Source organism: Protomyctophum parallelum (genome assembly GCF_964188405.1).
Source record: "Protomyctophum parallelum genome assembly, chromosome: 12".
Taxonomy (NCBI): Eukaryota; Metazoa; Chordata; class Actinopteri; order Myctophiformes; family Myctophidae; genus Protomyctophum; species Protomyctophum parallelum.
This window is the reverse complement of record NC_139712.1, coordinates 40,480,695-40,494,332: the sequence shown is the minus strand read 5'-3', so window position 1 is coordinate 40,494,332 and position 13,638 is coordinate 40,480,695. Positions and strand designations below refer to the sequence as shown.

At 41.5% G+C, this 13,638-nt stretch overlaps 1 protein-coding gene across 2 annotated transcripts in view; it reads right to left on the bottom strand.

Moving 5' to 3' along the window:
* Window positions 1-13,638, bottom strand: part of crispld1a (cysteine-rich secretory protein LCCL domain containing 1a) — a 31,648-nt gene that overhangs the window by 8,959 nt on the left and 9,051 nt on the right. For both annotated transcript variants that reach the window (XM_083778346.1, XM_083778347.1), the window contains exons 3-8: window positions 8,197-8,315; window positions 7,145-7,277; window positions 5,135-5,250; window positions 4,379-4,479; window positions 3,100-3,297; window positions 280-340 (exon numbers count right to left, since the gene is read on the bottom strand). In XM_083778346.1, coding sequence (XP_083634472.1) covers window positions 280-340; window positions 3,100-3,297; window positions 4,379-4,479; window positions 5,135-5,250; window positions 7,145-7,277; window positions 8,197-8,315 — 728 coding nt within the window. The remainder of the gene's footprint in view (window positions 1-279; window positions 341-3,099; window positions 3,298-4,378; window positions 4,480-5,134; window positions 5,251-7,144; window positions 7,278-8,196; window positions 8,316-13,638) is intronic.

Genomic DNA, 13,638 nt, shown 5'->3' with positions numbered 1-13,638 from the left:
ATGACTTGTAAGTGAATAGTGTGTCCATAATTTAGATAGCATTTAATGCTAGGTGCATTGTGTACCTGGTATCCTTTATTATTGTACGGATTATTCTTTTGATAGGATAGTTGTTTGAACTGATGTTGATGGATTGCTTGGTTTACCTGTGATCCTAGTTTATTGAGGCACTGCACTGATTCTCTGCATTTGATGTATGTGTGAATACCTTCGCATAAGAGCACCTGCTAAGTGCCTAACTAGTAAATTGTATTTGACTTCAGGATCATTGTACTGTACCTGTTACATGTAGTCCCTTTACACTGATCCCGTAGTTTGGTGTCGCAGGACATGAGCTGAGCTGTAAACATAAAAACACACACTTTGAGAGTAACTGTATAGGAAACGGCATTAAGAAAATAATTTGCTCATGACGTAAACTCTCCTTTCATTGTCAATAGCATTTAATGTTTGTGTTAGCACAAAAGGCTGATGCACTCAGACACATTATCACATATGACGTAAATTCTCCTTTCATTGTCAATGGCAAATGTGACACTAGTTAGGACATAAAGCTATATATAGGCTATAATCACTAGAGTGAGAAACGCCCATGGGCAAAACACCAGATGAAGCTCCACTGATCTCGTTCCCCCCAGATTCGGGACAAACATGGCGATGAATTAATTCTACTGTTGTGCTAGGAAAATGTGGAATGCCCTACCAGCAGTGTTGTTTTTGGCAGCAAATTTCTATTTTAGTTTAGTCATAGTCTTTGGACTGAAACTTGTTTTAGTCACATTTTAGTCACCTGGAAATGTCTTAGTGTTAGTCTAGTTTTAGTCGACTAAATGTCATAAGATTTTAGTCGACTAAATCGTGTTTTGGTGGGCCTTGATGCCGTCGTAATGAGTGTTTTTACACTTCGATCAACAAGCTGACTTGTGAGCTTGTAGATCAGCTATTTTCAGCATGCAACCAAGTGTAAAATGACTTGTACTGGATCTCTTGTCCACTAGTCCCTTCCTAACATTTTAGTCTAGTTTTTATTTGTCGACGAAATTGTCAGTATATTTAGTCTTAGTTTTAGTCATCGTAGCTTAGTTTTAATTTAGTCTTCATTTGTTTTTGTCAGTGAAAATAGGTAGTCGACGAACATTTTTAGTCTTAGTTTTAGTCGACGAAAACAACACTGATTTGTACACTCTCAGAGTTAGGTTTTCATAGTGTAGATGAATTGCGGTCCCAGAGATCGAACAGTTTAGGAAATGGGGTTCCGTCCGAAATCTAATCATGCATGGCAAAGTGTGGGTCCTTGAAATGAAAAAGAAACACTGTTTTAATGTCACTATAATTCTCTAGGTCGTCCTCGAACGAGCCCCCCAGCTGTGTCTTTAATAATGTACGAGTGACTATTCATATCTATTCATATCACCACCTACTGTATCTATTTCGTAGGTTGTGCTAGGCAATTAACCAAAAATATTAGTAAATCTCAAATAGCAAAGCATAGTTATTTATTTATTTACATATTTTTGAGGGGCGCTAACCCCTCCTATACACAGGTTTAATGTTTGTCTTTAGTTCAATGTTTGTTTTGTAAACAACATTGACAATGAAGGGAAATTTTACGTCATAAAGTACCTCATTACGTCATATTGTCTCTTTATTGTTAATGGCGTTTAATGTTTGTGTTGGTACCATTACATCACCTAATCAACACGAGTTATAGACTTTAATATATTAGCGCTCCTCACTCCTCACAGGTGTGATTTTTATCAATGAATTAACACGAAAAGCTTATAATAGATTTGTCTTATCAATTAGTCTGATTAACCACTTAAGCCCTGTATTATACATTGTACAGTGGTGAGTCGTGACGATGCGAGCCGTTGAAGATAGGCTATTTTCACTATTATAATAACAATCATTCATTATTCGTAATCGAGGCAAAAAAATAAGAAAAAAAATATCTATTCTCAGGTCCATGACCACATTTTGACATATTTGGACAGAATGATTTGAAACGGGGCGTCAGTCTGTGGCCTATAAAGAAAGAACATTTTGTGTTCTTTGACATGAAAATGGTTGAAAATTCCTCCCTGTCCTAGTTTGTGTGAAATGCAGCTGAAGACTATATTCTTGCGATGCTAAGAGGCGAAGGGGAGGAATTCCTTGGAGCAGGGTTCCAGGGTGGTCAGCACTACTACTACTACTAGAGACAGTGTCTCAGCTTACAAGCACAGACCCCTTGCACTGGAGAGAGGAAGCCATTTAAAAACCACAGCCAGCCCCCACCCCCCACCCCTTCTCAACCAACCAAAAGCAAACACACACTCGGGAGATCACTGCTAAATTATTATTATTATAGATCTGCTATTTTCTGCAAAAGCTTTCTTCACAATACGGATGCTGGGGGTTCAGCTTGTTAAGTACACTTCTCAAACTGTGGGGGCTACTAAGAGAGCCAGCAGATAAAGTGTGCATTCAGAACATCAAGGCGATTTGAAATAAATTGCAGTACAACTCTTCTAGTCCTCTATTTTCACTCATTCATATTTTGTTGCTGCCCTACAGTATATGTGCCAGCCAGCATAATGGGGATAGTAAGGCATATTGTGTTGCTGTCGGGCATACATTATTTAAAATGTGTATGTGTTTTTTTCATAAATTAATGCCCTACTTCATCGTACAAGAGTGTTGAGAAAGTATCGTAAGTAGAGAAAATAGCCGATCTACAAGACCACAAGGCATTGAGCGTTGTGGGCTTGTAGATACTGTAGATCTGTAGATAGTTGAAGATGACAAATCTGGGTTTTATAAATATTTAATTGAAAAAGTCTTAACAAGAGCTTGTGACTTAATTTACTACATTGGTAGTACACAAGTAATGTTTCCACCCGAAAGCGATGATTTGCTTAATCAACAATAAGAAGAGTTATTCCCAAATGCTGTTTTTATTTTATTTTGACCCGGTTAAAAATGTTAAAAAATACATTCCCACATCACAGTACAACTGAGTACCCCCCTGTGTCTCCACACAACCCCCAAACCAAATCCTACGCGCCCCCATTTTTAGATGAAACCGGAGCCAGAATAAACAGTTAAATGGCAGCTTACACATCTGCTGTGTGTTGACCACGTCGTTCTTCTCCAGGTCCTCCGTGGGGGCTGCTGGGCGGGCGGCGGGGAGACTGGGGGGCTCGCGTTTGTCAGGCTTTGGGGCCCGAGGCCTGGGCTTCTGCGGTGCGCGGGGGGCCTCCGGTTCAATGAAGTTGTTTTCCTCCGTTTCCTCTGGAGGCGGGTTGGAGCCGTCATCTTCAAGGAAATGCAGGGAAAAGTACTGTCACACTAGGTTGTTTTCTGAATGTTTATCTAAAGCAATGGTTGTCAAAGTAGGGTCCAGCCATGGGACCCTTGTGGTTCCTTGAGAGGGTTCCAAATGGTCCCTTACAGGTATTTTGAGAGTGTACACATCTCAGAGTAATGAGGGTCCTTGAAGTTAAAGAAATGTTTGAGAACCACTGATCTAGGAATCACAGTGTATAACTGTTAATCACCTAATGCCCAGCATCTGGGGAAACTCTCGCCGGAAATGGCAGATCTACAAGCTCTGTAGATCATCTATTGTCAGTGAGTGAACATATATATATAGCTATTGTAAAGTGAAAACAGAAAAGTCACTATAGTGTAGAGTAGACTGAGGCCTGAGGAACGCGGGTAAACTTATCAATTATAAAACATGATCGATTTGGAGGGGGATTAGGCGGTACAGACCATTTAAACAGTTAACCACTTTGAACCTGGCATCCATGTTTTGGCCATATCCTAGGCGAAAAGTTTCAGAATGGTACAGAAATCAAAATGTTTAAATACGATGAGAGTTGTTGTGTGCCTGTAGATAGCCGGCCTACGTTCGATAAAGATTTGTTGTTGTGCAATGACGTACTGTATAAAATATGGTTTAAGTGGTTAATCAGGCGTAAAATATCAATTTAAAAATCTTCACGTCCATTTGTTGATATATAAAAAATCACACCCGTGTGAAGTGAGGGGTGCTCTTATCATCTTACAACATCGAGGAGGTGATTAGGTGATGTAATGATGATGTAAAACAAACGGTGTCACAACAAATTATTTATTGTTAATGGGATTTAATGTTTGTGTTAAGATAAGATGACGTAAATCTTCCCTTCATTTTCAATGGCGTTTTTAAAACAAACATTGAACTAAACACAAACATTAAACCTGTATATAGGAGGGGCTAGCGCCACCTCAAAAATATATTTTGGAAGCGGTTTTCAGTTATTCCATTAATCGAAAAAATAGCCAATACAATGATTGCTAAGAAAATAATGTGTAGTTGCAGCCCCACTGGGGTCTGGGGTCAGGGCTGTACCTTTGTAGCAGAGGTTGTTCTTGCAGCCTCCTCCATAGCTAGGTGGGCAGGCAGAGCATGGGGTCCCATGTTTGTAAGGTGCATAGCCCCACCAGTTGCCCCTGTTCAGGTCAAGGTTCAAGTGAGTTAATACAGGACAGAAGATGTGAGGTTTGCAGAAAACATGTAACTATAAAGCTGTCAAAAGCTTTGAGTAAAGTATCCATTGGTTGAACTGTATGTCACAACATTTTGACAAACCAGGCTCAAACCGTCGTGACTCGTGAGCTCAGTTTTCCTAGTGACTGAGCTGGATTAATCCGCAAAATATGTGGAGTGGTACTTTAAATGACCACAACAAGCAGCTCTGAATTGTAAACGACAACAATGGCTACACTTGAAGAAGCTAGTGTTGATGCTGTAATGGAATGAGTTTTAAAAAATGATTGAAGGCCTTTGTCGAGGTAGAAACTTCCTTCTAACAGGTTTTGGCAAGAGTATGATTTAGCAACTGTCTCTGTTAGAAGCAGGTTTGCATTTCTGATTAATAATTCAGTTGAATTTGACTGAATTGACTGCTCACAACAAAAGCAACTACCTATTTTAGCCTTCACACTGAGCAGAGTTAAAGTAGCTTTTTGCCAGGCTAATTTGGACCCCACCTCGGTAGAATTCAGTCAAATGTAATGAATGGAAAACGGTACGGAGACAACACACAACATTGATACTGTCATACTCAGACATCACTATGACACGACAGAAGCAAACTTGGCTTACTTTGGTGAGTAGTTGCACACTAGATAGACAGCCTTGGCCCAAATCTGCCCCCAGACATTCATGTTGTAGCAGAGGTTGATGGCACAGCCAACACGACTACTAGTGGCCCACACCAGCTGCGTGAGAGACAACACAGAGAAAACACTCAACAATCACAATACATATCAAAGGCAAAATCACATTAGCCACCTTCACATGCCGTTGCTCATTAATTAGATGTTTCTTATTGCACTTCGTTGTGTGTTGTGCAAAAGTAGCGAAAATAGCCGATCTACATACAAGCTATCGAAAATGTTTGAAAGTGAGAGTGGTTAGTCTGTGTGTCTAATTAACCAATGAAATGGTTGTGTTATAAGTGTTATTAAGAGCTTGTGACTAAATAATAACTACGTTGGATCCATTGGAACCAGAGGCGTATTTACAATAAGGCGAGGGCAGGCCGCCGTCTGTCCAAGTCTCAATCTCGCCTGTCCTTGAAAACAGTGATTAAAAAGAAATAGCCGGCCAGCATATGACCCTGACTTCATACCAGCAGTATTTGACAATAGGTATAAACAATGTACTATGATTAAAATGGAAATATTGACAGTTTTGAGAACCTAAAGCAGAAATATGGGTTGGCTAACCAGGACTTTTTCAGATATTTGCAGGTAAGGGATTATTTTAGTAAAAAAGTAAAAGGGTCTACTCCAGGTATTACAACAAGCCTAGTCACTGTATTTGCAAATGCTTATGGCTCAGGAAGCAACAGGGGTCTTGTGAGTAAACTATATAATGGACTTATGTCGCTGAAAAAGGACTCTACAATATATGTGAAAGAGCGATGGGAAAAAGAGTTGGGCATTGATATAAGTGATGAAGTATGGATGAATATATGGGAAACGCAATCAACGACCACTAATTCCTTGACTTGGAGAGACTTTTGTTGGAAAAACCAGATTCGCTTCTTTATTACTCCAAAACAGACTGGCAACCATATGGACTGTTGGAGAGAATGTGGAGATACAGTGGTTGATCATGCACATGTCTTTTGGTCTTGTCCTGTAATTCAGCCATTTTGGAAAGAAGTGACAACACTCTCAAACATTATGGGTTTTTAGAATAGATTATACATAGAATAGATAGATACATTCACATCTTTGTACCTAGGACAACTCCCAGACGGGCTAAATCGGGATGACTCCTACTTACTTAAGATTCTACTTGTAGCAAGCAAAAAAGCTATTACAAGAAATTGGCTACAAAAGAACTGTCATACTGCAGACCTATTTTTCAACATTGTGAAACAACTTCATCACCTAGAACAGATGACCTATTCTTTAAGACTGCAAAAAGAGCTGGGTGAAAGAAGATGGGAGAAATGGACAGAGTACTTAGCTAGGGGGGTGGATGTGGAGTGAATATGGTTGGTGTCTTTCCGGTTGTCATTTAATGTAAGGAACCCAAAAATCTGTAATATGTAATGCTGCTGTACATCCCATGACCTTTTTTTTTTTTTTTGTCTTTTCAGTCTTTTTACTGTTGATGTTTTTGTCCTATTGTATGTCTTGTTTGTCTTTGTTGTCTGTCTTGCATATTCAAAAATTCAAAAATAAAGAGTTAAAAAATAATAATAATAATAATCGCCAAACTTAGAACAATGGGAGAGCAAATGCTCCGACTTGCTCGTCCATTCACGGCCCGGGCGTGTCCATTACGTGGTGCGACCCTCCCATAGATATGAAAATACAACGCCTTCGTGTTCACGCACCTTGCTGTCAAAGAACACAAGGGAGATACATTTGACACCCTACTAAAGATATTTGATGCATGCCCAGCTTTTGCCAGTGTATATTATATTTTCGCCTGGCCAACTTCTCATTCCTGCATACGCCACTGATTGGAACACACGGTTATTTCCAGTTCCTGCTGGTTTTGATACTGTATATAAGATTTCTGCTCGACAGCGACAATTTCCTCATGAATTTCATAAAACGGTGCAGTCTGCACTCTGCAGCGTTGGTACTGTACCTGTGTGTAATGAGTGCAGACTGGACCGGAGCATCTCAGTGGGCAGTAGGGATTACACTCCTGTGGGTAAGGATAGGAGTAGTCCTTCACCTCATCATACCACGCCTGCACATGGAACGTTGGGGGACGATACCTGCACATATGAATAAGCAAGCACACTCTTTATGACTATGATGCTTCAAAATATAGCGGAACCGTGGATTCAGGAACATCGTTGCATTACGCATTAAAGCTGTCAGCTTCTCTTTTGAAGCCACAATCCAGAAACTGTACTGTATGCAGGTGTAGATTAATACTTTGTGGCAAAGCACTTGAGACACTCTCAGAGCTTAAAATGTCTTAAAATGTCACCCATTCTCTTCATATCTTCATATAATTGGTCCTCACCAATGCTCAATATAAGATGGCACAATTTCTTGTGTCTCAGAAGAGAGCTGTGGACAGTTCAAAAACCTGCCTACCAGTGATCAGTGATCGTTACAGTATAGGCAGGTTTGTTCATTTCTTAAGATTTCAACTCATTCATTTATTTTTTACATTTACAGAATACAGAAGACATGTTCAAGTGTTGTGTTTAGATCAGTGGTTCTCAACTTTTTCTCAGATCTCAAAGCCCACCCATCTGAGCACTTAAGACGTGCTCTATATTCTGATAGATAAGTAATTGCTTGTGTTTGTACAGTAACAGGACCCACCACCACCACCACCAACTGTTGCTGTATGAGTTCTCCCTCCAGATTGGATTAAATTGGTATCCAGACTTGAGAAAAGGAGCTGGAGAGATAGGGAGATGGGAGACCCCTGTTACTGAACAAACACTGCTCTTTCATTACTATCAGAATATAGAGCTATTTAATACCTTTTAACAACACACATAATCTATAATCTACCCTACCTTTAATGTTATATTATGAATAAAACCTTAGTGATTTGACATTTATTTGGAGGCCCACGACTTGTAATAATCCGCACAGCCCAAAAAGGGAGCCCTGGCCCACAGGTTGAGATAACAGATGAGAAGCATACAATAGTAATGCTATCGATTTCTTTACCTTCCCCAGTGCGCTCCTAGGTTCTGTCCAATCTGGGGCAGAAGGCCAGCCGGGCCATGCTCCCACAGGCAGGTTTCAGCCCACTCCTCAGCCGTACGCTCCAGTTCCGTGTCCCACACCTCACATACACAAAACAGGGGAGAAGAGAGGCAGAGAAGCACAGCACTTAACATTGAGTTTAACCACTGAAGACCCTCCATGCAGACTGGAGTTACAACTGTACTTGGGGTGTTCTTTTCCCATCTGCACCAAATCTCTTCACCAAAAATATCTTGCCAAATCTTCCCTCCAGAATAGGGGGAGCTCTTCATATCGTTAGTTAAGCACTTGGCATACCGTTGCTGATGGCATACGAGTCATTCATGTATCATTAAATCCAACCTCTATTTGCCTTGAGTCAGGGGGTGATAAGGACAAAGATTGTAATAAGCTTGCACTCAGCTCAATTATCAACCCCTATAGGGCTAATATGACACATGCTAAAGTGCACAGTGACTGTGAGTGAGCAACCTTGCTGCAAACTTGGACAAAACTCGGTCACCAAACGCAGACAAACGCTTGAGTTGAGAAACACAAAGTGGAAAACCGCAGCCTTAAATGATATTCAGAATGGCGGTGTAACAGCAAATGCGAGACACGCCAGCAGCGTCTTCCATATTCTGAGCCAACCCCAGACAATCTCAGCAGGACTATATCACTTCATTTGCCGATGGAGTTCCTCGTTGACAGTATTTTTTGTCAACTTTCTTCATTTCAAGGATCCCCCATAACTGTGAGAGTGTACAAATGGAACCACTCTCAGAGTTACAGGCCTGTAAAGCTCCAATTGGAACCACCCCCCAAGGAACGTTTAGGGTCTCTGGACCCAACTTGAAAACCACTGTGCTAAAATAATACTATGGTGGACTGTGGCTGAACAGAAAATACATGTGACCTCTAAACCGTCTGCTATTGTTGTTCCAGAGTCAGGCCTTTTACCCCCCCCTTTTACGTCGTGAAGTTTCTGATTGCTCATCAGCTGAGCTGCACCAGACCGATCCAAGGACTTGTTTTCCCCAAAGATTGAGGGTTATTCAAAAAATGTAAAAGCGCAGGCTGAGTTTTTTCTTATGTAATACCTTCCATATGGTCTCTAGCAAGGGGTCTCTCAGCTCAAGTCATTTTTTTCCTCTTTTCATTTCGCCTCCCTTCAGCTCTCTCTGAAAATGCCCTCTCAGTCAAGTTAGGCTCTGGTTGGGATACTGAGGGATCATATTCCCATTCTGGGGTTTTTGTGGGAATGCAAAGAGTGTCCTTCCTCTCTACTGACCTACATTCTGGTCTTTTCATTTAAAAAAAAGAAAAAAAAGAATGTTGGAATAACACCAGCTGTCTTTTCTTTTTCTTCCCCTCTCCCCAAATGATCCACTCCTTTAATTACACACCTTATTCACTTTCACCTTGACCACGAAATACCAAATACAGGGGTTGGTGCAAGGTGTGTGTGTGTGTGTGTGTGTGTGTGTGTGTGTGTGTGTGTGTGTGTGTGTGTGTGTGTGTGTGTGTGTGTGTGTGTGTGTGTGTGTGTGTGTGTGTGTGTGTGTGTGTGTGTGTGTGTGTGTGTGTGTGTGTGTGTGTGCGTGCGTGCGTGCGTGCAGAGGTGTATTAACTTTACAAGTTTCAAAACGTTGTTGGGCCTTGGAATCCCTTAAAATACCCCCCTGTGCTGTGCTTCCACCACCATCTACTCTCCTTCCCCTGTTGTCCGGCACCCACTTCAGTCCCCCCAGAAACGACTACTGCCATCCACATTACTCCCTGACACACGCACACCTGCCTAGCAACAGGATGTCTGGCAGGACTCCAAATTAACTCCTTTGAGTTCCAGTCAGTCGCTATCGGGTCCAAAAAGGTGTTACTTTTCAGGAAATGTGAAAAAGAGAACCTGTGTTACTAATGGATCCAGTCTAGCTATTACAGTATTTAGTCACAAGCTCTTGTGGATACTTTTCATTGGTTCAATATTTAATTTCACTTAGAAAACAAATTCTTTCAAAAATAGCAAATAATGTTGAGACAATATGTGAGTTTGTAGATCGGCCTATCGGAAATAGGGCATTCATTTACGATGAAACATAAAAAGTTAAAACATGGTGATACAAGGTTTCTGCCCGACATCAATGAGTTGCAGGTTCTTCTGCTGCTTCCGAGCAGCCTGCTGGCTGTTGAGTGGAGCTTGTTTGGTAAGAGCGGTGTGTGACTCTGCTACGGCGTATCAGATTCCCTGACCAAAATCTGGCCGAAATGTTGCGTAATTGTTGGACAAATAAACGACTGGGGGGCGCCTTATGGTTGTGTTTGGGGCTTGTTTTCCCTGTTTCACCATCCACCTGTGTGGAATTGTGTGGAAATTAAACCATTGTGGAGGCAACCTTGCTCCAACCTGGCCAAGAATTTCTCATACAAAAGAATAATAATAATAATAATGAAATTAAGAACCACTGCCAACTTTTTGGGAATATTGACACAAAGAAAAACAAAATCACACCCGTGTGAAGTGAGGGGTGCTCTTATCGTTGTACATCATCATGACGTAACGTGTCGATTTGCTATGACATACATTCTCCATTCATTGTCTTTGTGTAGGACAAAAATACCCATTTGCTCGTCTACATTTATTTGTTTATCTATAAATGCACTAAGTCTCTGTCTGTCTGTGTGTAATCCACGTAACTTGAGAACCGTTCGCCCCACCGGCTTCAAATTCGCCACATGACGCACGTCGCACACGTGGCACACCACCGCAGGGGGTGCAGTGCCTGGTGTTGAGTCGGTCAGACTCACGGTTGTCCAGAACCGCCCCAGAAATGCCTCTACTCGGGCACTGGACAGGGCCTGCCCACTGTCCATATATGGCCTGTTCTGACATCATTCTGACGTCTGCATATACTCCATATTTGGCATTCCTGACAAATAACTCCATATATGGGAATAAAAGGGACACAGACATAATATCTGGGTGGGGCATTCATTTCCAACTTGCATCATTCCAAGTAGGCCAGTGCCCAAACGCTCTAGTATGACGTAAATTCTCCATTCGTGTAATGTCTGTGTAGGACAATTTGCTCAGACACATATGACGTAAATTCTCCATTCATTGTCAATGGCATTTAATGTTTGTGTTAGGACAAAAATCACACCTGTGTGAAGTGAGGGGCGCTAATATATTAAAGTCTAACTCATGTTGATTAGGTGATGTAATGGTGATGTAAAACAAACGGTGCAAACACAAACATTAAACACCATTAACAATAAAGAGACAATATGACGTAAATGACATGACATAATGTTCCCTTCATTGTCAATGCATTTACAAAACAAACATTGAACTATAAAAGACAAACATTAAACCTGTGTATAGGCGGGGCTAACGCCCCTCAAAAATCTACACTATAGCTCAAATAGAGGGGCCCTTAACAGTTTGACTGTTTTTTACGATTAACCCGCATTTTAATCAACCCCCCTTCACTGCCGAGATTGTTGTATTACCTTTAGAGCATACGCTGAATTATTTGGGCTTTTAATCCGCGAAAATCCATCAAAAAAAGCTCCCGTGGTTTGTTATGATCTGTGTGTAGCATCCACCATCTTGGTGCACCCGGAAGACGCACACAAGATTGGTTTCAATGAGGCGTTGCACCCAATGCATTTCCATTGGCCTCAATTTCCCAGAAGCCCTAGCAGCCCACAGCATGTGACGATTTCCGGTTTCGTCATCACAGCGAAGGCATCCAGTCTCATACTCCGCGACGAAGACGGATTTTCTTTTGATTCATTACATTACGGCGGATTAAACACATAAAACAAAAGGCGGGTATGTCCGATACGGCAGCGACATTAACCTGGAGTAATCCATTCCCGGCACGGAAACTGTTAATAAAGGGTTTTGCAGGAAACTCCCAGCTACAGTGGCTAGCAAATGATTTATGTTGCATGGCAATGAGAGAGCACAGCAAAATGGATTACAATGTTACTTATTTACTTCCAGGGTTGGGTAAGCTAAGTGGTTGCTAAGATAATGAGACCAAAATACAGAAGATGGAGGACATTGAAGCTGTGCTATCATCAGCAAAGCTTGACTGCAGAGGGATTCGGGAGAACCATTCAATTATGTCCTTGATCTCAAGCCATGTCATTTTCCATATAGATTCGCTTGACAAGTAGCTTTGCCCAAAAAAAGTAATCAATGTGTTTACACCGATAAGCAGGCTGAAACACATTACAGATGAGCTGTGGTAATTGCCATAAGGGACTGTGGGCCAAAGCGAACTGGCAATTTTGTACTTGGAACAGCACCATCTCAGAAGGTCAACTTGACTGCTGCCGGCCTTTAATAAATGATTATGGCTCCAAAAGACGTTGGAAGTGCGACCACAACTGACTCAAGCCAAATATTGACCAAAACTCTGGCGAGAGTTTCTTGGAGAGAAAAAAAATCGCTGAGTAGCCCTTCTAAATCACAAAGGGATGATTTGTGCAGTTCCCGTAGCATGCCTTTCATAAATACAGTTCCCGTGGCGTAGCATGCCTTTCTTAAATACAAGTGGAAGCCTTCCAGTACACAATACTGTCACTTCTCTTGCAAATGTCAAAACCGGGGAGTTTTGCGAGCGGTAAGAAGCGGGGCTCAGAAAAGTGTCGACTGAGACACATATTTCTGAACTGATGAATGTGGTACATAGCGCAGCCTGCATGTCAAACTGCTGTTGTTTGCACAGCGAGCACAGCAGGGGACGGGGGGGGGGGCTTGTAACCCAGGCCCCCCAAACACACTTCTGCTGGGGCCTGTAAAGAAAAACACGTCCCCTGCTAAAGTCTTTCAGCACTGTGCACACTGCATTGTTTATTTCACTTAACACCTCATTTGCGGCCAGAGTTTTTTTTTCTCTCCCTCTCCCTTGGTCATCTGGTCGCATTCCAGAGGGTACGCAGAAGGGTAAACTTCCTCTGCACGTTTGGGTTTCCTGCACATAGTCAATTGTGCGCGCAAACGGATAGTAAAAAAAAAAGGAAAAAATTAAATCTTGGAGAAAGATATGAGAGTTGGACAAAGTGAGGTTGAGGAAAAAAAACAAAGCAGAGAAATAAATCAAAGGAGAATCCAGAGGGAGGATGAAAGAGAAGAACAGATTTGAGGGTTTGAGAGAGAGAAAGCTAAATGGATAAGGATCGATAGGACATTATATTGTTTATAGGACCAGAAGAAAAGGCGTGCTTGTGTGTATGTGTTCGTAAGCATTGACCGTGCAGACCACCAATATTGTTCCCATGGCAGAAGAACAGTAGGGCCTATTCGTTTGGCTGTCGGGTGGAAACCTCATTATGTCCAAAACGGTAACTTTTCAGAATTCAAATAAAAAATGAGCAAAAATCTGTTTTTTAATATAGATCTGTTTTTTAATA